Raw genomic sequence first — 26,727 nt, 5'->3', positions numbered from 1 at the left:
GAATCTCAGTCTATGGTTCATGCCAGAAGGGTATTATTCAAGAAGGAATAAGAATTCTTTTCATTTTTTCATCCACCTCATAATTTATTTATTTATTTATTTATGTCAGTATATTAATTAATAGGTTAAATATATTGAAGTTTATATATTAATTATAGATAGATAATGCACAAAATATTTATAAAAAATGAATTTATATAGTTATTTTCATAAAATTTATATAAAAATAACAATATGAATTTCTTCCTCATTGAAACAAAATCATCGAAAGGTAAAAAATAAAATAAAAAAGTAAAACATCCAAAAAAAATTAAATATAATTGCAAGCTGAAATTAGTTGAAGTAATTTTATAAAAAAAAAAAATTGAATTCACAAAAGTGATATGTTCTTTTATTATTATATTAATCCAAACAATTTATATTTCTTAAATCCTTTTAGTGACATAATATATGTGTGTGTGGAACCAACACCATAGTAGTTTAAATTTCTGCTATGTAATTAAACTCAATGTTGAGGGTTTCAGTTAACTCAATTGGTAAAGTCTTTAATGATTGAATAAAAAATCTAGAGTTTAATTTCCGCCTACACCAAAAACTAATTGGTGCCTTGGTCTGATAACAAAGAGCGTTCATCAAGAGCAGACGCCATAAATTGAAATTCTCTATAAAAAAAATATAAAATAAAATAAAACTCTATTATTAGTGTAAATACATTTGTTTTCATGTACTAATTATTGGTAAGTGGTGCACTTATTATTTTTGTAAAATGAATTTTTATGATTATTTTTATTATTTTTATAAGATACAATTGATTTTGGAATATGGCAATCCTTATTTAAAATGAGTTGTTTTGGCAACCATAAAAATCGAAGCAAAGTAGAAGATAAAATCAAATTTAATTACATGTAATCAAAATATATATGCTTAAATTAGTGAAAATAATTAAATATTTGACAGTTCATTTAAGCAATTGGTTTATATTCTTGATTACCCTCTCTCTCATAAATAATTCATGAATACAGAAGGTCCCATAATGACTTTTGCTTTGGTTTTTTTCTTTCTTTCTTTCTTTCTTTCTTTCTTTCTTTATTTATTTTGGTAGGTGCCTATTGGGCTCGAAACTCGTTCCTATGAGATCTATTTCTTCTTGTGGGTAACGACACTGAGTATAATTGATTGAATCCAAATTCTGGACTGTCCAAGTCATCCTGCAGGCCCACCATGAGATATGAATGGAAGATCTAGTGGGCCAAATTAAATGTCCAACTCTCTTGTTTATTTTGTCCAGAACTCCCGTCTAAGAAAATCACTCCCCAAAAAATCACTTTTATTACATAACTCCTATAAATGAAAACTTGAAAATAATTTTTTCACATCATACAATCTTATCTAAAATCTTTGTACAGCACAATCATTTGCTCAATTAACTGGACCTTCCCTCCCAATACGTATCCTATACCTATTTGGATTTTAAATAAAATTTAACTATAAAATTAGTTGTAACTTAAGTCTACAACTTTACTCAATAAAATAAGCATTGTTGTATATTTTGTAAATCTAACCATTGAATTACATGTTTTTTACGCTCTTAATACACATGTCAAATTTTGTGTCAATCAGATATTATTTACTATATGATTTATAAGCTTACATTGTATGCATAATTTTAAACTACAAAAAGTTGTAATTTAAACAATTTATTGATAATATAACTATTAATTTTTAATTTTCTAGAAATTTTGCAAGTAAGGAGAATATAAGAAGAAAATGTAATCCAATTGTGAATTTATTAAAATTCACCTCTAATAAAAAAATATTGAGTAAAGTTGTAGCCTAAAACTACAATCAATTTTATAACTAAACTACCTATTTTATATAAATTTAGTCTACAATATTAAGTTCACCATTATGCAAGACCTAATGGCAATCTTATACAGTTATACCTTGTATGCGTTCATTGTGGTACAATACTAGAAAAACTAAGCTCATTTACGGAGAATTCATCAATATGAATGAATTTATCCATAGAAAATGCAGGGTGTTTTGGTTCAGGAAGGGCTATTGATTCACTTCCCAGCAAAACTACCACAGTCGACATGGTGGGTCTGTCGTGTGGATTTTCTTGCACACACAAAAGTCCAATATGTATGCACCTTACAATTTCATATGTCGAACATGATTCCATCAAGAAGTTGTCCACGAACTCTAACACTTTTTCTTCACACCACAGTTTCCATGCCTATCAATTTAGATTTCAAATGGAGTTATATATCATATATGCTATCCATTTTTTACTTTGTCTAATTCTAATTCTAGCAAACAAAAGTTAACTTACATATGCAAGAAGTGTCTGGGCATGTTCTGTAAGGTAGAAGCCACTATTCCTTTTCCCACTAATAATCTCGAGCAAGATTACACCAAAGCTGAAGACATCAGACTTCACAGAGAATACTCCTTCCATTGCATATTTTGGAGCCATGTATCCACTTTTTGTATACCAACATTATTATTATTATTATTACTATTTAAATTAAGAAGAAGGGAGAGATATAGGAAGAAGTGGCTTACTATGTTCCTACAATTCTTTTGGTGTTAGCTATATTCTGGTTTTCACAAAAGATCCTTGCCATTCCAAAATCTGATATTTTGGCAACCATGTCATAGTCCAACATCACGTTACTAGGCTTCAAGTCTCTGTGAATTATTTTAAGCCGAGAGTCCTCATAAAGATATAAAAGTCCTTTGGCAATCCCACTAATAATGTTACAACAAGTCTTCCAATCAATTTGTGAGCGCCTTTTTGAATCTGAAATTCAAAATTAATGTAAGATATGACATCGTGTATAAATAAGAATTGTAGAAATCTACAAGAAATCCAAAATATTATCAAGCTTATGAAATAGAATGTAGGAAGAAACAAACCAAAAATAAAAGTATCAAGACTTTTGTTGGGCATGAACTCATATACAAGCAACTTTTCCTCTCCCTCTATACCACAACCCAGTAGCCTTACAAGATTTCTATGCTGAAGTTTTGCAATAAGTACGGTCTCATTTTTGAATTCCTCTAAGCCTTGTAATGACTTCGTTGATAACCTTTTAACTGCTACCTCCTTCCCTCCAGGTAGCACACCCTGAATGAAATAACCTCCAAATAAACAAATTCAAGAGCAAGTTCTACCCTGAATGAAATAACCTCCAAATAAACAAATTCAAGAGCAAGTTGTTAGTTGGTGTGGATTTTATTAGAGTAACATTAGAAGTCCTTTTGAAGTGTCTTTTATATATTGTTCGGCCAAAGAGAATCTCTCTCTTGTGGTGTGCCGCAAATTAGAACTGGAGCAAAAAAAACTTCTCTAGTCCTAGTTCTTTGAGTGTTAGGTTTTGTGATAGTGACTCTATTCTACCTTTATATTCTTCATATTTGTTAGTGAAATTTAATTTCTTCTTGTTGTTGATCTTGGATGTAAACCTAAGACCAAATCATGTAAATCCTTGATCTTCTTTCTTAGGTGCGATTCTATTTTCTTTCAAGTTTTCTTTATTCCTATCATAAAGCTCATGATAGTTTTTACAATCAATCCTACGCGGTAGTGCTATCTGGAGGTCCTTTCGCACAATAAATTGGTATCATCATCCATTAATGTTTAGTCCAGCCCATGATAGGAGAATTTAGAGAATTTCTCATTGGTTTTGAAATCCCACATTGATTAGAACAATAATAAGAAGGTGTTCTAATTCATTTAAAAAGGCTAGTCTCACATTGAAAAGGAAAGAAGGAGGTACGTCGTCCCTTATAAAAAAGAGTGGTAGGGTGGCTTTGTTGTGTGTGATAGTTAGGAGCAAAACTTTGTCTTGTAATAGAGGAAAAGACTAGCTTTGCTTTGTGAAAACTTTGTCTTGTAAGAGAGGAAAAGACTAGCTTTGCTTTGTGAGTTAGTGTGAGACACCTTTGAGTGTATTGGGGTTTGGGGTTAGTTTATGTTTTAGGGTTTTTGTGAGAGTTTGTGTGATTCCACTGGTTGAGTAGAAGGTGACGACTATGTAATTCTTATTATTAATAATGAATTTTTTGGTTATAATTTCATGCAGAATGTTAGTTTATGTTTTATTAATTCAAAATTAATGAAAGTGAAGTTTGTTAGAATTTTTTGTTTGCCTAACCCCAATAATTTTATGTGTTGTGGTGTTCAATATTTTATTGTTTTGCATGTATTTTCCATAACTATTTATAATTGACCAATGATCAAATGTATTTTGTTATGATGGAGATGAAGACTAAGGAGCTATGAAAAAAGATGGAGTACAAGTACATGACCAAGAGTGTAGAGAACTAGCTTTATTAGAAGAAGGATCTAGTTAACATGTGCTCTTAGACCATTTGTTTATGAACCATTTTAATAATGTTTTAATCTCACTTTTATAGGAAATAAAAAATCTTGTTAAAAAAAATCGATTACTTTTTTTCTTTTCCAATAAAAAGTTTCTAAAAATACTTTATAAACTAATACCCGTAAAGCATCCATTAAATTTTCTTTCAAAGAAAAAAAAATTACTATGTTTTTAGTACAATAAAAGTATTTTATGTTTGAGAATTTTAATGATTATGATAAAATATTAGCTGATTTGGAAAATTTAATTGTTGTGATTAGAGACGAGGATAAAGCTTTCTTGTTATTAAACTTGAGAAGGAAAATTTAATACGGCTGTCAACCTCAATGGATGACCATGGTATCTGACAGAGTATATATACTATTTAATCTTAATGTCATAATTGACAACTGCTAACCAATTGCTTAAAAATCCACTAAGCCTGCTACTGTTAAAATCAAAATGGTAATCACCAATTGTAATTGAGGAGAGACATTAAGCACTACCCGCCTCATTTGTCAAGTTACAAAACACTAACACTTTGTTTCGTTTGAGAGGAAGATGAGGGATAGGAAGAGAAATTAAATCCTTTCCGCTGTTTGGATAGCATGATAGAAAAGGAAATGAACTAAATTTTTTAAGAAATTTATCACTTGGGCCCACATTTTTCCCTTCTCCCTGATTCATTTTCTCTTCTCTTTCATTCTCTTCCTTCAAACCAAATTCTCTAACATTGTATGTGGGTTACATATTTTGGTTAAAAAATTTGTCTAGTTGGCTACTCAAAAAATTTCAGCTCCAAATTCTCGCTCGAGTGAGAGACAAGCACCTATTTATTCCGTCTATGGACTAATCAATCAAGTGGCTGGCTCAAGAACTGCCACTTCTTCTCTCAGAGTATATATCTCTCTTCCCTCCACTTTTCGATTACTTAATCATTAAGGCTTTGTTTGGTCGAAGTAATTATTATTATAGGAAGGATGAAAATTGAAAGAGAAAATAGTGGGGAGAAAATGGTTTTTGTAGTTGTTTGGTTAAGGGTAAAAAAGGGGAGAAATTTTGGTAGGGCTGAAGAGTTTTTTTCTCCTGATCTACTGAAACACAATCCCCCCCAAAATTGGAGAGAAAATGAGAGAAATAATTGGACAAAAATGCTCACATTACAAGCTTCTTAGTCCGCTATGTAGTGTGTACATGTTTGTCTTTGTCTTTATTTTTATTTGATACAATATGTCTTTGTTGTTTACTGTGTACACGTTTGTCTTCTCGCTTTTTTCTTGACAGAACGTTTGTTTTTGTTGTTTTGGTGGTTGGCCGTTTCCTTTTTCTTTTTTTTGGCTACCTGGATGTAAATGTTTTTTATTTTTATTTTTATTTTTTTTATCTCATCTGTGGGTTTTGACTTTTTGTGCTCATCTAATTTTTTTAATGTAGTGTCCATCTATATACACAAATTTTAATAAAAATATAATGTGTAGTTTTTTTTTTTTAATTTTTTTTTATCAAATAGGACAATGAGAATAAATTTATACAAACGCTCTACTTGTTTCAGTATTAACATTTTTTGAAAAATTGTTAATTTTCTAAAAAACATTTTCTGGAAAACTATCTATTTTCCCAGTTGTGGGACTCAACTTGGATTGGACCCAGAGTATGAATGGGTTTTCAGCCCAACAAGCCCAAACAATAAATTTGTAGAGAGTGGATCGAAGGTTTAAGTGCTGGCCGGTGTTTACGAAGCATGAACTCTTTTCTTTTATAAAAGAAAATACTTAAAACTATTTACAACTGGGGGATGCTCCTCGGCCATGGGCCGAGGAGGCCTTTTCTTCTTTCTTTTTTCCCCCCCATCTTTTACTTTACTCGCTCCTTTTATATAGTCTTTATTGTCCTATCTCGTTCTTCCATCTGTTGATCATTCATTCGCCTTTCTTCTGACCGTCCGTCCCATCAGAGGCCTTATCAGCACTTAAGTGGTTCACCCTGATCAACGTCGCCCTGCTAAGGGGTTACATCCTTATTAATGCGGCCAAAGGGGTTAGGTGAACGCATTAAGTGTGGACGTGACAACTTGCTCTGGGCTTGTCCCTTTCCAAAATTATCTTTAGTATGCCGAGGACGAAGAGGTCCTCGGCGTGGATCCAAAAAAGAGTCTCTCCCTAATTTAGCCTCGGATGGTCATCCTTCCTCGGCGTGGGCCTTGGGCCTACTACACGATGGGCTGAGGCTATCAGGCCTACGGGCCCCACAATAGCCCCTCAAAATCCTGCTACACATTCCCCCGGACGGGGAGGAGGGTTTTAATATCTACGGGCCCTCTAGACAAATTGCCCCACTTCGGTCCGCGCTAATGCTGGCGACTTTTCGACTGCCCGATGTACGTTTTGGCGTTTCAAGACTCAGTGTGCGCCCATATTAAATTTTGGCAGCTCCACGTTTCCCACTTTCAACGGTGTAATGGTAATTGTTCGGTGGGGATCTTTTGCTTTTATGGGCAGGCATTACATTTAGAGAACCTAAGGGAGAGTATAAGTACTTGTTTGAACCGCCTGGTTTCCTCATTTTTGCGCTTACGATCATTGATGCATATAATTTGAATCTGGTTCAACTTACACACTGCCCGAAGAGGATCTTCATATTTCTGTAAGTCTTCTTTTCCCGGTAACACCAAATTTTCTTTGATTCTACTCCTTTTATTCGTCTGGAACCTTTAGTCGTCCTTGGGGATGAGTAAGTTTAAGAAGTTGGTTGAGTCCGACGAGATGATGAACAAATTCATTGTTGACTATAAGATACTCAATAATGTGAGTTTGAGGTACTATGAAGAAGGGGAGTGGTACATTAAGAGGAGAGAGGGTGAAGTCGTGATCCCGATAGTTGCTTTTGTAGAGGGAGGGATGAGAATCCCTATGAGGTCAGTGACTATCGGCTACCTTAGGCATTTCCGCCTGGCTCCTACCCAGTGCGCCGTGAATGTATTTAGGATATTAGGATGTGTAGATACCTTGAATGAGAAAATGGGGCTGAGACTGACTCACCACGATGTAAATTGGTGCTACAACCTTCATCACCTGAGGGATAAGACGTACTATATGAAGACGAGAGACGACAGGGTCCAACTTATCCAGTGCCTTCCTGATTCCAATAAGGGGTTGACTCAAGATTTCCTCATAGTGTCGGGGGAGTGGCACAACGGTCTTCACTGCCTAACAGTAGAGGGGGAGCCAGGTAGGGTATCCGAAGTAGGAGACAATCTAGGTTTCAGTATTTTTATTTATTTATTTATTTTATTTTTTTTGCATATCCGCTTTGATTGATTAACCACAAGAGTTTTGCTTTTCTTTTCGCAGATCCACACGCCTTCGCACGTCATTTCCACCTGGTCAACAAAGCGGATTTGGAAACCGTTCTTAGGACGAAACTTTTCCTGAACGAAACTGATAACCAGGTTAGAGCTGCTCACAAAATCCTCGGATGCGACCCAACCCAAAAATCATTTCCAGTCCCGAAGCACGTAATTAGAGCTCGTGACCCTCGGCTTAGGCAGATTACCGTGGTGGAGAACGGTTTTGCATTTTCCAAGGGATCTCACATACCTGAAGGCATTCCGCTAGCAGGTCCCTCCTCATCCCACCAAGTAACGGAGACCGAGGAAGGACAATCTAAGAAGGCAGGGGAGGTGGTTGAACTGAGCTCTTCTGAGGACGAATATAGTGTGTTCAACCTAGCTGATCAGTCCGAGAATCCTTCTGGTGATCTAGAAGACCCTCATCTGTCCGAAGCCGATCTCCGGTCCCTAAGAGTTGGTACTCAGGCCGAGATGGGTTTAAAAATACAGCCCCAAACCAATCTTCTTGACCTGCTTAAAGGCGGCTCCAAGAAGGGTGCACCGAAAGAGTCGCAGCCCAAGCCCTCAACACCTCCGCCCCAAATTTTAACTGTGCAAACCAGGTCATCCTCTACCCCTACAATATCAGACCCTCAGACCGAGTCTTATGACCCAAAAAGGAAGAGACCTTCCAAGGGTAAGGAGCCAATGGATAGGAGCAAATCCCATTCCTCGCCCGAGGAGGGTAGATTCCGCAGGCCTCCAAAGGTACTGAAGCTTGGCGGTCAATGCAAAGGTAGGAAGATCGTCCAGCAGTTTGAGGCCCAAGCCTGGCTGCCCGTTGCCATGCTCCATGATCAACCCCTGATGGATGACGCATCGATACGGGAATCTCAAGGAGTTAAGGGGGCTCTCATAGTCGATGCCCTGGAGAAGTCTCTTCTCCTTTCCACTGACATGGCCGAGCTAGAAAATATGAATGGGCCAGAGGTTGTCCTTGACCTTAAAAAATATCTAGGCATGGTGGGTCCCTTGGTACCTATTTACTTTATTTGAACTTTGTTACTTAGTACCTTCCCTTCTCTTTACGGAGTTACTTGTTTTTATTGGCAGGCTATCCAGGCTCTTTTCAGGTTGGACGAGGAGGTCGATGGCCAGAGCAGCGCCTTAGCGCAAGAGCGTGACAAGTTCTTGAAAGCTGCTAGTACCCTCAAGAGATCTGAGGCTGACCTAAAAAAGGCGACCGAGAATCTAGAGGAGATGACAAAGGCCAGGGACACTGCTGCCTCCGACTTAGCCGCGGTTAGGAAGCAAGCTGAGGATCAGACCAATCGCTTGCAAGACGTTGAGGGCCACCTACAAGCTGCCAAAGAGGACATTGCCTACCTGAAGAAAAAGTTGGCCAAGGCAGTCCATGAGAAAGGTATTGCCGAGTATGCCAGGGACGAGGCTGTGAGAGCCAAAGATGAGGCGGTATTTGCAAAAATAGACACTGAGCGCTCTGTAGAACAAGCGGAGGAGGAGACTTTCGCAGATGGGGTGGCTAAGACTGAAGCCACCCTTCAGGCTCAAGTTCCTGCAGTGTGCAGGCATTTTTGTTTTGAGACCTGGCATGAAGCCCTCAACCAAGCAGGGGTTGATGCCTCATCTGACCTTAGGAGGGAGGATAGGGTATACTATCCCATTGCAATTCGCGAGACTGCCCCTGCTGCTCCCGAGGGGTCTGCATTACCAGCAAGTGAGAGCCACAATAAGACCGCCGAGGACACATCTTCAGCTGACAAACCCCCTGAGGAGGTTGAACCCCAGAGAACGTTGGGGGGAGTTAGAACCGAGGGTCAGGAAATGCCCCAAGACGTGACGAGACCTCCTGCGGACTTCCCGGCCATACCCGCGGACCCTCCGAGACAAGGCCCTTAGGCATTGGCTAAAGCCTTTTGATCTACTTATCGAGTTAATTTGCCTACTGAGTTGGGGAGACTGGCGTATGACATAGGATAGTTCTGTTTATTTTCTCTTTTATTTCATTTTGTTTCTTGCCTCGGTGGCGTTGTAAGGAAACTGTATATTTTCTGTTTGAACTGAATGCTCAATACTTTGCTTCCAACTATGGATATTTTCTTTTACTTGCTTTACTCTAATATTCTGCTGAATACTTGTATTCTATTCTGGAGTTAGTCTCATGAGATCACCTGTTATCTTTCAAATATAAATCTAAGGACCGTATTATAGCTTGACTCTAGGTAACGCTTTTGGTTTTTCTACAGATAGTTATTTTCTCCATAGGTTCGAGTCCTTGGACCATGCAATACCTTGGTTCTATGTAGTACGCAGATATAGCTGAGCGGTTGGTTTCCCCATAGGCTTGAGTCCGAGGACCATGCAATGCCTTGGTTCTGTCTATCACTTCTATTTTTCTGTAAGTATCTAGTTTCCCCATAGGTTTGAGTCCGAGGACCATTCAATACCTTGGTTCTGTCTAGTACCCAGGTATAGCTGAGCGGTTAGTTTCCCCATAGGCTTGAGTCCGAGGACCATGCAATGCCTTGGTTCTGTCTAACGCTTCCATTTCTCTGTAAGTATCTAGTTTCCCCATAGGTTTGAGTCCGAGGACCATGCAATACCTTGGTTCTGTCTAGTACCCAGGTATAGCTGAGCGGTTAGTTTCCCCATAGGCTTGAGTTCGAGGACCATGCAATGCCTTGGTTCTGTCTATCACTTCTATTTTTCTATAAGTAGGGGTTTGTCCTCGGACCGCTTTACTGGAGACGATTCTTCCTTGGGTCGGATTATGATCTTACACGTGGCGTTGATCTCGCCTCCAGCTCGAGCCCCCATCTTTTTCATTTACGAAGCGTCCCTTGGCCGTTCGTATTCCGCGCTTGACGCTTCGGTGCGCGAGACGCGCCTTCATTAATGTCCTCGTGAATTAACACAAGTCCAACGGTCTACGGCCCCTTTGGAATTTGGTAGCTTTATTATTAGCCCTGTTGATAACTCTCTTTTCGAATTCTGCGTGGATTAATTCTCACCAACTCTCATCCTCTATATAAGGCTTTCCGGGGGGATGGTTTCTCCATACTCCATGAACCTCCCAACACAAACAAAAAGAACACACCCTTTCAGCTTCCCAAGCCCCTTTAACAACCCCGCCGGAATTGTGACCGGAGTTGGTAGCTATGGGGCGACTTTGGCGAGTGTGAGGACATCCGTGCCAAGAGCCGTTGTGGCCGCAGCCTCCACTGGGCTTCCGGTGCGACAGAGTCTAGGCGTAACCCATATAGCGCCATGCACGGTGGCCCGGAGGGATGTCGTTGAAGTACCTAATGTCTCTCCTCAAAGCGCACCCCCGACGGAGGAGACGTGCGAATTTATGTCACGGGCGGTGCTCGAGTGTTGCCGTCTCCAACGGCCAACGCTCGTGAGGATTGGAGAGAATCAAGGGAACATCACGGGAGAGGGCATCCCGGAGCCCCTGCATCTGCTCCTCGCTTTGTTCAAGCTCCGCCGCTCCGAGAAAGGAGTTGTTGGTGGCCTTGAAGCGAGCCAGCCTCAGCCCCCTTCCGCCCTCTTATTGTCAAGTTCTCCCATTCTCTTGATGCCAATAAGGAAACGGATTGACACTTCCCTCTAGCTAGTTCTAGGACGGGTCCACCTGGGCCTCTGATTGTAGAATTAGCGTGTAAATTTGTTTGTAAAACATGCCTGCCTGAACCTCTAATTGTATTTTGTACTTTTCTATTTATGAAATAATATCAAGCTTTCTCTCTTTGCTGTCGAATCTTCCACTTTCCTGCGTTTTTTTTTTTTTTTTTTTTTATACGTCGCCAACCTAATGTAAAACAACCACTTAGAACAATCGCCTGATGCACCGGCCAGCGCACTAATCCTCCCCACAGATTGCGCCAATTGTGGGGACTCAACTTTGATTGGACTCAGAGTATGAATGGGTTTTCAACCCAACAAGCCCAAACAATAAATTTGTAGAGAGTGGATCGAAGGTTTAGGCGCTGGCCGGCGTCTACGAAGTATGAACTCTTTTCTTTTATAAAAGAAAATACTTAGAACTATTTACAACTGGGGGATGCTCCTCGGCCCATGGCCGAGGAGGCCTTTTCTTCTTTCTTTTTTCCCCCTCATCTTTTACTTTACTCGCTCCTTTTATATAGTCTTCATTGTCCTATCTCGTTCTTCCATCTGTTGATCATTCATTCGCCTTCTTCTGACCGTCCGTCCTATCAGAGGCCTTATCAGCACTCAAGTGGTTCACCCTGATCAACGTCGCCCTGCTAAGAGGTTACATCCTTATTAATGCGGCCAGAGGGGTTAGGTGAACGCATTAAGTGTGGAGGTGACAGCTTGCTTTGGACTTGTCCCTTTCCAAAATTATCCTTAGTATGCCGAGAACGAAGAGGTCCTCGTCGTGGATCCAAAAAAGAGTCTCTCCCTAATTTAGCCTCGGATGGTCATCCTTCCTCGGCGTGGGCCTTGGGCCTACTACACGATGGACTGAGGCTATCAGGCCCACGGGCCCCACACCAGTGTTTGGTAACAACTTTGAAAATGAGCTTGAAAGTATTTTCTAGTGTTTGGTATGCACAAATTTTTTATAACATTTCTTGTATAATTTAAAACATGTATAACAAGTGATTTGAGTAAACCCAACTAAAGTAATCAATATATATATATATAAATAAAAAATAAAAAAAATAGAAAAACCAAGAATGAATTTGGTTTTTAAACTAAAATTTTGACAACATATACAATCAAAATTGAATACAATTAAAATTAGGTGTCTAATTTTCATGATCTCTACCACTCATCTTGCTTTTATATATACATATATATATTAGGACAAATAACGTACATAAGAAATATAAATTGATCACTTTGTAGGACAAAAAAAAATTACAAATTACTCAAAAAATTCTGAATAATATATCTACAATGCTAGCCCATACACAGGACAAGGGTATAGATTACAATTGATACAGTAGTTTAAAGAAATCAATGGCTTAGCATTGAAGTTTAAAGAAAACATTGCAATCCACTTTATAATATTAATATGATAAGCGACAAAATGCAATTCCCCTAAAAAAATTATCATTTATTATACTATTATTTGTAACATTATTAATTTACTGTATGGATTGCCCTATGTAAAAGCAATTAGCCATATAGCTCTATGTTGGCAAGTTTTCGTCTTTTACTTTGTTCATTTTTTCTTTTTCTTTTTCTTTTTCTTTTTTCTTTTCTTTTTTGTTGCACTTTTATGTGTGAAAAAGAATGAACTTCTGTCGTTGTTCATATGGAAAAATTGTTTAGAGAAAAAATAAAATATAGCTCAAAATTCAGAGAACTGTGTTACAGAGGGGAAGGGAAACCAAGAGAAAAAGAGAGAAGAGAGACAAATAGGGAGAAATTTGTGGGAAAAGAAGAGACCAGATAGAGTAACAGTGATGGTGTGAGAAGAGAGAGAAAAAGTAAAGGGAAGAGAAGAAGTGAGAGAGTTATAAGAGTTATGCATTGCGCAAGAGAGAGATTGTTTTCCAATATTTTTTTTTTTTTTGGAAAACAACGTACAGAAAATAAGCCTTATTTTCGTTAGAGTTTTCCTTTGACTAAAAATAGTTTTCCGTTGAACGAATTTTTTTTTTTTTTTTTTTATGGAAAATGTGGAAAACTATCTTTACTAAAAGTTTTCCAACGAAACAAACAGAGCGAAACTTTATTTCTTATCCTCCCCCTTATCCTAAACCCTAAACTCACTTTTCTCCTTAACCAAACAAAATAGTTTTTCATTTTTCAACTTTTCCATCCTTTCAACCAAACACAAATGAGAAAAAATTAAATATTTTCTATCCTCTCACAATTTGTTATCCTCTCACTTTTCCATCTCCCTAATCAAACGAACCTTAAAGCTTTCTCAAGCAAGGCATTAAAACCCGCTCTAGTGAGGCATTATATAAAGCATGCATTGGACGGGCTGGTAGAGGAAAAACAGAGAGGGTTTAAGCATTTTATTTGGGTAGGTTGGAAGTGAAAAATAAAACGGGGGAAGAGAGAGAGCTCCTATGCAAAAACGGAAAAATATCGAGATCCTGGGTTATGTAAGAAAAATTATAAGTGTTGAGATTTTTCAAGTGCAGTATGGTTGCCTTTTTCGAAAATAAAGAGACTCTGCTTGTTTTGAAGTAAAATATTTTCAAACATAAAATATTTCAAGATGTTTGGTATGACAAGTAAAAATTTTCAAGCAAATTACAAAATTGAAGTTTGTAAAGGTCGCATAGGTCTACACAAGGAGAAATTATTATTTACACCGAGAAGACTACTGATATGGTCCTCCCTGACCAATGAGATAATGTCATTTATGCAAATATATATATGAGCTTCCTCATCAGTACAAGGAATAAAAAATAAAAAATTACTAGATGAAGTCACATTTGCATAAATAATAACATTTTATTGGTTAGAAGGTCAGGAGAACCACATTAGCAGTCCTCCTAGTGGATCTAATAATTCCTCTAACGCAAGGCAAAGGTCTACGTCACTAACTATGTACTAAACTATTGTGGGTTTTGCCTAAAAAAAAAAAAAAAAAAAACTATTCGTTTTCAGCCCACACCTTGTCAGTGCTATAAATGAGCTTATCTTGCAATCTTACGAAAAAGTTAGCCTTCATTTATTGGGACATGACTTTGGGCATGTGACACTGGATTTGGCTGAAGTAAATAGAGACAGCTACTAAAGATTGAAGCAAGGCTACTAGGCCTTTTACCATTAGAGAGAGCTCAGTCCAAATCTGAGTGAGAGTGCAATCGGAAAATATTGAGAGAAACATAGCGAGAGAGAGCTAGAATGAAAAAGAAAAATGAGATTTTTTTTTTCTTTGCTCAAGTTACATACAAGGAGATAAATTGGTGGATTTCTTTTGAAGAATTTTTGAGTGTTACAATTATAGAGAGTTGAAGTATTTAAATGGAAGATCTTCACTACTGGGTTTTGTAGTGAGATTATATTTACTCTTTGAGATTTATTGTTGTATCTTTTAATTATTGTGAACACACGTTTAGCATAAACTTGAGTGTTGCAATCTCTATTTTTACACAATGACTTTGTTTTTCCATGAAGATTTGGGGTTCTTAATTGTATGGTTGTATTTCTATTGGTGCTTATTATTTGAAAGTCATTTAATTTAATTCACACATAGATTAGAGGGGTTTAGGTTTTTTATCCAACAGTAAAGTCTCTTGTCATGAAAAAGAGATCTGAAATTCAAATCTTGCCTTAACCAAAAACTATTTAATGTCTTGGCCTAATTATAATTAGCTATCATCATGCTGTGAATGTTATTGGTTGAATCTCTATTATATATTAAATTATTATAATAAGAAAAACTATGAAATTGTTCCTTTTATAGTATTTTACAACCGGACTGCACAGACACACAAACAACCAGACTGATTTTGAACTCGTAATGGTTTTTCCAATCAAAATGTTTTCCTTTCGTTTACCACTTTGTATCCAATCTCTATGTCACAATATTTTATTGCTTGGTTATATATATATATATATATAGAGAGAGAGAGAGAGAGAGAGAGAGAGAGAGAGAGAGAGAGAGAGAGAGAGAGAGAGAGAGAGAGTAAATTCTACAAGGATGGGATGTAAAACCTATGTTTTACTCCATACAAATAAGTGATTGTTACATCAGTATTTTACTTAAAATTCAAAAGATCCTACTATACCTAATAACATCTCAATAAATTCCTAATTTGGTTTGATTTATATATGAGTATTAGAATTGATTGTGTTTATTTTTAAATATGTGATAAGATGATGTGGTATGTTAAGATTGAAGGAGTAAAACATGAGTTTTACACCACGTCCTCATAGAATTTAATCTCATATATATATATATATATATCTGTTAATTATATTGTGAAAATATATACATATACCACTAGGTTATGTTTTTATTATTTTCAATATTGTGTGATTAATTGTTTAAATTCATTATATTTGCAACGTTAATCATCAACGGGTTAAGAGTATATTTTTCAGTATGGATGTGCCCATGCTTAGACTGGCTTTAGAATTGTTAATTTCGTACAATTTATAAGATCCCAACTTCAAATCTTTTCTAATTCAATATTGTTCATATCTATTAGCAGTAAATTTGAAATGTATGCTTCTTTTGAGTACTAAAAATGCAAGAAATAAATGAATTTTCTTTATACATACCTTGTAAACTTTACCAAATCCACCTTCACCGATCTTGTTGTCATCTGAGAATTTGTTTGTGGCGGCTTCAATTGTCCCGAAATCAAATTGCAACGATTCTACAGTTGTTATCTCACTTGCAGCTAAACATCCAAAAATAAATAAACGTAAGAGATTACATTGCAAAGAGCAGTATATGCAAATATGATGAGGTGAGAGTTTTCCGATAATCAATATAATCTTTATAATTTTCTGACAAATTACCAACAAGCCTAGAAATTTAACCTACAAATTGCATTGAATTTACTTTTTCTAATTTATATAGTTTTTTAACACAAGTAATGCTAGTCTAAAACATTTTCTCAATAAATTCTAGGTGGTAAGCTATTACTGATTTTATTATGAAAATGCTATAGATATAACACTCTTTTAACACTTCTCCTATGAGACTCAAAACACATCCTTAATGAAAGCCTTCACGCTAACTTTTGAAAATGACGAGAGTGTGATATGATGTGAACAGAACCACTTGCATACCATGATAATTAAGGAGAGAGTCGGATTTCATAGGACTCTCTTCGTTTATATCATTGGACTTCTTTCGTGTTCTCCTCCTTCGGTAACAGTAGGGCACAACGACTAGCACCACAGAGGCAGCAATAGTAACAACAACGGCGATTATTATTATTATTATTACTGTTGAGATTTTGCCTTTTCCTGCAAAAACAACGTCAAGTTTATTAACAACAGTTAATAGTCAGTTACAATGAGCGCTGCCTAATAACTTAATTAATTACGTCTTATCAGTACAGATGAGGGTGAAAGTACCATTAGACCATACGACCATAATGGCTTGGCTGGTATACTCGAGTCTTAGATTAATTAATTAGTCACTTCTAATTCTAATTTTTGTTGAAAGTTGGTGGTCTTCACACACTCATACGCTACTCAACGAAGGAGACTTACACTTACAAATCACACAAAATGAGAGAATGAAGAGGAAGGAGGACGAGAAGTGAGAACTCTTCACGTTTTCCATTTAACCTCTTTCATTGTTGCATACGAATTGCCGAATGCATGGCTTTATATAGCCTCCATGGCCAAGGACTCTCATAACCTTCATTAATTATATTTATTACATAACATAAAACAATCTTCGCAATGTATTTACTTATTCCCTACATTCCTAAACTCTCCACATAACTTCAAGAAATTGTTTAACATGCATTCACTCAATATATATAAAGGGACAAAGCGGAGAGAAAATTCGATTAGAATCCAAATTGAATTCAAATTAAATTTCAATTAAAGTTTAATTTTGTGTTAGGTGTCCAATTTGAGTTTTTAGATTTTTGTGCCAAGTAATTTATTTAGTGCAAAAAACTAAGAGACCAATATTAATGAACCATAAAAAAATCAATCATAAAAAATTAATCATATTTACTCAACAAAAATCATCACATTGATAGTCTCAATCACCTTGCCAAGAGTTTAATGATAAATCGGGTATTGTGCAACAATTCTCTTCATGAGAAATTATAATTAGATTTACTGAGAAGACTGTTGAAGTGGTTCTCCTAACTAATAAAATACTATTTTTTTCTCCAAAAAAAAAAAAAAAAAACCCTTATAAAATACTTCGGTCTATGCATGTGTGATATCATCTTATGTTTTTTTTTTTTTTTTTTTTTTTTTTTTTTTTTTGCTGATTAGGAAGCTAACTCATGCATTTGCATAGATGGCAACATTTTATTGGTTGAGATGACCATTTCAGTAGTCTTTTCGGTGAATCTAATAATCTCTCATTTTCGTAGGGTGCCTGTGCATCTTCTAAAGATATGTCTCATGATGATTTTCTTTCTAGCCTACCCTCAAAGCAAATTCCATGGAAACCATGCCAAATACTCACTAATATCTTATGTTTCATGTACCGGAAGTTTTAGTTTTATTCTAATTCATGTTTGGTTGGACTTATTAGTCCAATTGTGGACAAATTTGTAGACACTTTAGAAAACTCTTGTGTGGAGATAAATATTATCTTAAAGATTGTGTAATTTAAGTATCTCTTAAGCCATTAAAGTTTTAGTTGTTTCTTGCATTGTTCACCTCATTCTCCCCAACAACTGGTTAGCTATCCAAAATAGATTGTCTACCTATGATAGGCTTCCTAAGAGCACTTTCACCAATCGGTGCAAAATAGAAAAAGTTGTAAATTTTACACATTTTTGCTCAAAACTACCCCCATCAAATTGTCTAAAACACTGTTTATATACAAAATTACTACAGTATTCGTGTATATATGTATAATCACTGTAGCTTTTTATATGATTTTGTTTTCTCTCTCCACTCTCACTAGATAGATTGTTTCTCTCTCTTCCCTGTTAAGTGTTTGGTTAATCAGAAAATGGAAGGAAGGAAGTAAGAATGAAAAGAGTGAAAGAAAAAGAAAGGATTGAAGTAAGGGGTTCGCAGTTACTTCAAGGGTAACCACCTCCAAGAGAGAGAGAGAGAGAGAGAGAGAGAGAGGGAGAAATTGAGAGGGAAAGTTGATTAATTCTTGGCATGATCTTCATTTCCCAACACTTAGCATCTTTTATAAAATTCATTACTCTTCCTGCCAAAACTAACAACCTAACTAACTGAATATGTAACAAACACCACAATTGCTACTAACCGACAAAGCACAACCACAACAGCTAATTATCATACACAGCACAGCCTTACTCAATTACAATGCTAATCACACAATCCACGAACTAGTTTCCTAGCATAACTCTCCCCCACCCCACCCCTTAGAACATCTTGCCCACAAGATGAGGAAACTGCTGCTGAAAACAAAACAAGTCCTCCCAAGTGGCATTTTCAACTGAACCTCCTTGCCATTGTATAAGGAGCTAAGTAATAGTCCTCCTCCAAAGCTGATGAGACCTAGATTGCAGCATAGTTGCTGGTTCAGGAGTGAGGATGCCTTGAGAGTTGACAAAAGGCAGCATAGAGGTTGCAATGTTGTGGCTGCCTAATTTGGCCTTGAGGCAAGACACATGGAACATAGGGTGAATGGCAAACTCAACAAGGAGGTCCAACCTATAAGCCACCTCACCAATCCTCTCCAAGACTTTGTAAGGACCAAAATCCAAGGGGAAAGCTCCTGGTTCAGGAGTGAGGATGCCTTGAGAGTTGACAGAAGGCAGCATAGAGGTTGGAATGTTGTGGCTGCCCAATTTGGCCTTGAGGCAAGACACATGGAACATAGGGTGAATGGCAAACTTAGCAAGGAGGTCCAATCTATAAGCCACTCACCANCCATGTAACTTGAGGACATGTTAAGCATAGAGAGCAGCCACTTTAGCAGCTGAATAGGGATGAGACAACACCATAAAATGAATATATTTTGTTAATCTATCCACCACCACCATAACCACATCCATTCTTTGAGATTTAGGCAAGCCCACCACAAAATTCATGCTCACTGCAGTCCAAGGCTTATTAGATATGGGCAAGGATTGGAGTAGACCAGTAGGATGACAAGTTTCATGCTTCATTTGCTAACACACCCCACACTCTTATATGCTTCTTCAAATCTGCTCTCATACCAACCCAATAAAAATCTTGTTTCAATCTATGGTAAGACTTTAGAAATCCCGAATGTCCACCAAGGTGACTGTCATGAACCTGTTGAAGGACCTTAAGCTTCAAACCACAAGAAGGACTCATATACACCCTTCCTTTATACAAGATCAAACCACTATGCAGAGAAAAGAACTTTGGCCTATCAGAACCATCTTGTAACTGCTGGAGCAAGGACGGCACAGCTGAATCAGACTGATAACTAGCCTTGAGTTCATCAATCCAAGAAGGGCAAGGAAAAGACATCAAGCACAATGAAGGAGTGACTGGACTATTAGTGGTCTAGTTTATAGAAGTTGAGTCTAATCTCCTAGACAAAGCATTAGCAACTACATTCTCACACCCTTGCTTGTATTCCACCACAAACAAGTAACCCAAGAGCTTAGTTAACCACTTATGTTGAGCAGGTGTTTTATTCTTTGCTCTAAAATGTACATCAAACTCTGCTGGTCAGTTTTGATGATGAAAGGTCTTCTCAAAAGATAAGGCCTCCACTTGTGCATAGCAGTGACCAAAGCAACACTTAAAACCCAGACCCAACCCAACGTAGCCATGCTCCTCTTCAAAACCCAGACCTAACCCAATGATGTGCTCTTTCTCAAAACCCAGACCGAACCCAATGCAGCCACCTCGTACTCCTCTACAGTCACCACCGACGCCACTATGACCCAAAGCTACCGCCGATCTAAACTGGAGTGTGAAAGTCTGAGAGATGAGAAAGACAAGGACAGAACATAGAGGTGGAGGAGAAAGAGCGTGAGAAATAAATTAATGTACAGTCTGTGAGTGAGTGAGTGACTAGTGTGCTTTTGTGAGGCAATGAAGGTGAGGAGGGAGGCGTGAGCTGAAATGAAGGAGTGAGGGTGAGGAGGGAGGCGTGAGCTGCTGCTGAAAAATGAGGGAATTAGGGTTAGTTATAGCTATATATATATATATATAGAGGGGGGGTTTAAGTAATTTCATAATTACTGGGCCGGGTTCGGGTCCGTGTTTAGGCCAGGTTTCAAGCCGGATTTTTTATAAAACCTGGACCCGATTTGGACCCAGACCGAGTTTTTTTTAAAAAAAAAAACCCATACCCAACCCTATTTCTTATCGGACCGGGTAAAACCCGACTCATTAGGGTTAGGCCGGGCTGGGTACCTGCGGGTCGAGCAAAAATTGCCATCCCTAGGATGAATCTTCTTCCCATTTGTTTCTCCAGTGTATATTCACTAGAGTTTACTGGCATGGATCTTCCCTAGCCATACACACATCAAATTTTAGCAACACAAGACTTCAAACCTAGCTAAGAAACATTATGATAAGGTTCAAATAGATGGGCCAGGAGAAGACGGATTACCTACATTCCATTTTCACATTTCTTTGGACAATCTAGAGCCACAGGAACATGGTGACTCACAATGGCAAAACCCCTAATTCCACTAAAGTCATTCTAACTGCTCAAGCTTTGTCTTGCAGGTTTAAGGAAGCTTTTGATATGAAGGAAAGCCATGGTAAACCTTGCAAGGGAAACTATACTACATTTCAGAATATTGGAGGAAATTGGGACCTACTTATCAAAGTAACAAGAGCCAAGAAGAAGAGACAAAGGAGGACTGCTTTTGCTTATAAAGCAACAAATCTACAGGGGAGGGTCATGTTTTCGGGATCTGCTAGCAGTGGAGCATCTACAACTACTGCAGCAACTAAAGAAGCTTTAGTGGAGGCTGCTGTTGAAGCTAAAAGACATGGTTTCTGCAGAATTTTGTTCATGTCTTGCAGTAAAAGAACAGTTCATGTTTGTAATATGCAATGTACTCCTAATTGGCAGGAAAAAAAACTATGCTCTCTAACATATTAAGCTTACAACAAGAAGGTTTCTACTGCAAAGCCCTTTTTGTTCCCATGGCTATCTTAGGTACAGCATGTAACACAACGAAGATTGCAGCTAGAGTCCCTGGTCCTTGTAGCTGGGTTCACCCAGCAAATGTATAGTTTTTGTATCCTCCTTTTCTGGTATTAAAAAAAAAAAAAAAAAAAAAAAAAAAAACCCATGTGACCAGTAGGTCAACCCAACTCAATATTTTATTTGTGGATTGGCTATAGGTAGACCCCTTTTTTTTAACATGTCCAAAAATCTTTATCCCTAATATACCCAATAACCAACTACAAGAAAACAAAACAAAACAAAAACAAAACAAAAAAAAAAAAACAAAAACAAAACAAAATCCATAGACATAAAATCACTTAAAAAGTTTGATTATAATAACTGCAAACTTCTATTAAAAATTAATCATTAAATGTTCTTTATATTCTTAATTTACGTATCAAATTTTGTTCAAATTGAATATTATTTATTGTTTCATCCATAAATCTGTATTTTATGCCTAATTTAAAACTACAAAAATTTGAAATCTAAATTTATCAAATTTCAAATTTAATTAAAAAAAAAACCAAATGAAAAGCAATTTACAAAATTTGATCATAAAAAAATAAAAAAATAAAGTTAATATGAACTACTGGTCTAATAAGTAATAATCAAGAATGAAAAGCAGTCTCTGATCAAAGAAAAATAATAATAACAATGAATTTAATTTAATTTAAAAAAGAAAAATGAACGAGAAGCAGTAAATTGGAATTTGGTGCTCGTGCTTCAGTTTACCTTTTGCTCCTCTGACGGAAACTGGAGGTGGAGGTTGAAGCCTTGGAGATGGAGGTTGAGGTCCAGGTGGCATGGGTGCTATCGCTTCCAACGTGAAAAACGGGTACAATTCATACCTGATATTGCAACTGGGAAAAACAACTCTGCCCCCTTGCTTTCCACTACAACACCAAGGAAGAAGTTTTATAGCGTCCCGCAGACAACCATTGCAACCAGTGCTGGACAGGTCCGGTGTGCACTGTACAAGGCTGTACAGTGTTTGGAACGCAGAGATATTCACTATCTTGGTCCCAAACTTCTTAACACCAATTGGAACTTCCGAGGTTTCCTTTGCTAACTCAATCAACAACTCAATCATCGATGAGTTCAGTAACTGATAAAACTTGTCCTGATCTGTCACATTCTGCGTGTTCAACAAGCCGAACATCGGTCTTTCGTCGACGGTGGAAAAGAAAGAGCGGTTGGAGTAGCGCAAAACGCACTCATCGTACCATGTGATAGCGACTTTTTCTCTTGAGCACTTGTTGGTTAGCTCTTTCACTCCTGCTTCCACGCAATCTCGGCAGACTTGACGGGTGACATCACCACGACAGTCGAAGAGGCCGTAGACGGGGTCGGAGGTTTCTGGGCCACTGTTGGTGAAAAAGAATTGGATGTTGGCATTGGAGGAGAAAGAAGAAAGGAGGGACTTTAGATTGGATTGGTAGATGCTATTATTGGCGCTGTAAGTGGAGTTTTCACATACGGTGTTGAGATTAACAGGGTCAGCAGCGTGAGCAGTAAGGCTGAGGAAGCTAAGCATGGAAAGGAAGATGATCGGAAGAGAGAAAGGATTGAAGGAAGTCATTTTGATGAATCAAACTCTTCCTCTCCGCTATTATGTAAAGAGCTTTTGTGGTGTCCGTACTACATGTTTTGGGATTCAGATGTTTAGGGGATATGTATGATGAGCAGGGAGGTCCGTGAGGATGTACAGTTCTGCCTTTTATGACGAGAGGTCTGCTCCACGCAAGTCAACTAGTCAACTTTTATATATTTATATATATAGAAAAATTTAATAGTTGATTTTTTTTTAATGTTTTTAACCTGCCTAATAAATTTGGTTTAAATTGAATGTACAGTTCTGAGGTCCGTGAGGATGTACAGTTCTGCCTTTTATGATGAGAGGTCTGCTCCACGCAAGTCAACAAGTCTACATGTCAATGTGTTATGGCTTGACTTTTCAACTTTTTTATATATATATAAAGAAAAATTTAATAGTTGATTTTTTTTTAATATTTTTAACCTGCCTAATTAATAAAAATTTTAATATTTTTTATGATATAGTAATTCATTTTTTTTTTAATTTTATAAGCATAAAAGATATAATAAGTATATGCATTAAAATTGACACTCAATATAAAGATACATCAAAATTTTGAAGAGTTATTTTCAAACTAGTTTGGAAAGAAGCATTGTTCATAACTTAACCGATAATATTTTCTATAAAAATGAATTCAAAATTTTCTTAAAATAATCTATTAACAAATGTTTTAAAGAAACTTCATTAGTTGGATCCAATTATTAAAAGAATCTCATCTTAGTTAGTTTCTACTGTCAAGTTTATCCTTTAGTTTAACTATTCATATATGTGATACTATGTTATTGTCTTGGACCAAACTGCAATTATGTAGATGACAATGGATGAAAGAACGATCTTGATAGAAATGTTAAACGTTAATTATTAAAATGACAAAAATTAAATTTTATAAACAAAAATGACAATTAATCCAAACTTATAGGGTATAATTATGGAATTTGGCCTATTTTAACTATTGGTGTATGTATTACTTTATATACCCACCAAATTTTTTTGGTAAATTTTCAATATAGTAGCTGTAAGGATGCAATTTGGGTCCCTAACCCAAGTGATAGATGAACTTAGGCCAAAAAAGTCCAATACAACTGAATTTGTTGATAGTAGATTGGAAATTTGGGCTTTAATGAGTTGGACAACAATTAAAGTAGATTCAGATGACAAGAAAACGAAGATAGATTGATTTAAACTAAAGAAAATCAACATCGACAAAGTCCAAGGAAATTAGTTCTTATATATTTCTCTCAAGTTGGATTACAGATTCAGTTCTTGACTGCTACAGTATTTTTCTCTTAATTTCACAATCCCCCCTTCACCATGGAGGGTCTCTTCCATTATATAGTTTTCTTTAAACGATTTTAGCCCTGCACGTGTTAATCAACCAAGTCATTACTTGAGTGTTTGTCCCATCGAGCACTCTCTCAGGCCCTCTTTGCGTTGGGGCAGCCAATGTAGTACTATTTAGGAGTTTTCTCCACATTAATGCAACTAGAAAGTTAGTTATAGAGCATTTAATGAGGTGGCAGTAGCTTCTCTTGAGATATTTCATGGCCTCCCTCTGTCCTGTTCCTTCTGGATACTTATCCACATTAATGGAGTCATCCGGACCGTTGCCCCTAGTGTCAGACCACACCTTCTGACCTCGGCTTTGCTCTGTCGAGGAAGTACTCCTCCTCAGACAGCCTTCTCTGGTGGTTATGATCAGAACTCACCTCTTCATTTACCAACATGGATTCTTAATAAGGTGTTTACTCGTCTTCGGACTATTCATGCCCTTGAATTAAGCCCCTGGCCCAATATATATGTAGATATACATTCCTAGGCCTATAATCCCTACAATAGCCCCTCGAAATTCTTTTTTCTAGTTCCTCTAGGAGAAAGGAGGATTTCGATGCCATTGTAGTTGCTTTGTGTTCATTGTATACCACCTCTGATTATGAAGATGCCTTTTTAACTACCCAAAGCATGTTCCTGATGCTTCGGCATTCGAGACGCACCTTCATTAAATTTTTGCAACTCCCTGTTCCTCACGTTCTACGGCGTGATGCAGATCCAATAGCTGAGGATTTTGCTAGAGCCTGGGCAGGAGTTTTCCCACTCGTAACTCTCCTTTGATATAAATACCGCCCAAATCAATCACTCACCTCACTTTAGCATTTATTTCACTTTAGCGCTCATACATTGAACCTGCAACCTTACCCAACTCACTCGTGCCCTTACAAATACCAAGAGCCTGTTTGATGAGAGTTTTTTTTCTTTTTTGTAAGTCTTCATACACCTTTTCACTTTATTTTTTTCATATACTTTTCTTTTCTTTGTGTCCTTTCCTCCCCGGCTCTTCTCACTTCTCTCAATCTTCTTAGTGTTGGTTAAATCTGGTTTTGTATCTCATACAAAATACATAGCGGAAGCAATAAACAAAGATCTATTTCATTCATGATTGATAACTTGCATTATGTAAATTTCAGAATTAGCGTACCTTGGTGCGGTGAAATTCAAAACAAAAGATTATAAGTCCTTGGAAACACTTTCAATCTTCACTCCAATTCCACTTTACGCCCAAGAAGTGTGGTCTCTCAATCAATTTTCAAGGGAGAATAATTGAGTAGTTTCACTCGTACATACACACCACTTCACAATGCTGTCTCACTTTTTCTCTAATCTCTAATAAAAATTCTGTATGTCTCTCCCTTTATATATAACTGATTATCTAATTGGGCTGGCCTATTGGGCCTTTCCAATTGGGCTTTAATGTGTGGCTTGGAGTGGGACCAACAGGACCAATAAGACACTAGCTCCAATGGGCCTTGGGCTTTTCTGTCAACTCTTGACAAGTCCAAAGTTACCATTAATTATATTTAATACAAATATATAAATATAATTGCACTCTAAGCCTTATTAATAAATTATATCCCAAAACTTTATTATACATGCAACCCCTTCATAAAATATTCATAGTAATTCAAAGTCATAAATATAGACTGTCACTTTGAAGATTACTATGTCTTAATCCTTGAGTATCCGGTTTAATTCTTTTAAGTTATTCATTATATATTTATGAAATCCAATTTCATAAATATATACTTTAGTAATTTCTTACCAAAGTGGTTAGGCTTAACTCTCTAAATAACTAAACCCATTAAACTTATCTCAAGGGAATATTTTATATCTCTGTTAAGAGACTATGAATTCCATCTTGAGAATATATGTTCCATCAACACGAAATGTGGCTGCCCAACATACTGAGGTTTTGACCGTTACTTTAGATCTCACTCCTGATATATCAAAGCAACCTACACTTCATGATTAGGTCCATTATTCTCTCAAGATTAAGAGTTCATGCAAATATAAGTTGTGAGATTTATTTTTCAATTGACAGTCGTTAGGAGAATAATAAATCTCACAGCGGTCCAGTTCAATATGTCTCAACTCTTAAAACATATTAACACATCAACTAGAAGTCTCCACTTCCATGATCAAGACAAATCATCTTAGTTGATATGTTATAGTCTTCGCAGATGAAATGCCCAATTTCACCACCGACTATGAACTAAAATTCTGAGTTTACAAAGAACTTGTGACTTATATCTTCTGTGACTAAATCACATAAATCACATACTATGCATCTCATGGACTATATGATAATGTCCAAATATTCTTGTTACCATTATTTCAGATA

The 26,727-nt window shown here is 36.8% G+C and overlaps 1 protein-coding gene across 1 annotated transcript; it reads right to left on the bottom strand.

The window, feature by feature from the left end:
• Window positions 1-1,348: 1,348 nt before the first annotated feature.
• On the bottom strand, window positions 1,349-23,196 carry LOC112036343 (cysteine-rich receptor-like protein kinase 25). The gene is made up of 7 exons (XM_065781480.1): window positions 22,193-23,196; window positions 16,459-16,638; window positions 15,943-16,064; window positions 2,923-3,133; window positions 2,569-2,806; window positions 2,336-2,486; window positions 1,349-2,239 (listed from the first exon to the last, which is right to left on the bottom strand). Exons 1-7 carry the CDS (start codon window positions 23,037-23,039, stop codon window positions 1,955-1,957), a joined length of 2,034 nt encoding a protein of 677 aa, XP_065637552.1. The 5' UTR covers window positions 23,040-23,196; the 3' UTR covers window positions 1,349-1,954.
• Window positions 23,197-26,727: the final 3,531 nt, after the last annotated feature.

The sequence above is a fragment of the Quercus suber genome, unplaced genomic scaffold (assembly GCF_002906115.3).
Source record: "Quercus suber isolate HL8 unplaced genomic scaffold, Cork oak 2.0 scaffold_268, whole genome shotgun sequence".
Classification (NCBI taxonomy): Eukaryota; Viridiplantae; Streptophyta; class Magnoliopsida; order Fagales; family Fagaceae; genus Quercus; species Quercus suber.
The sequence above is the reverse complement of the archived record's forward strand: the minus strand, read 5'-3'. Positions and strand labels throughout refer to the sequence as shown.

What these genes read in the sequence shown, in the direction of transcription:
- LOC112036343 (XM_065781480.1), bottom strand. Translation starts at nt 23,039, where the DNA reads ATGACTTCCTTCAATCCTTTCTCTCTTCCGATCATCTTCCTTTCCATG. An exon ending in TCTTGATACTTTTATTTTTG is followed by an intron (nt 2,807 to 2,922) that starts GTTTGTTTCTTC and finishes TTTGAATTTCAG; the next exon opens with ATTCAAAAAGGCGCTCACAA. An exon ending in CCCAGACACTTCTTGCATAT is followed by an intron (nt 2,240 to 2,335) that starts GTAAGTTAACTT and finishes CTAAATTGATAG; the next exon opens with GCATGGAAACTGTGGTGTGA.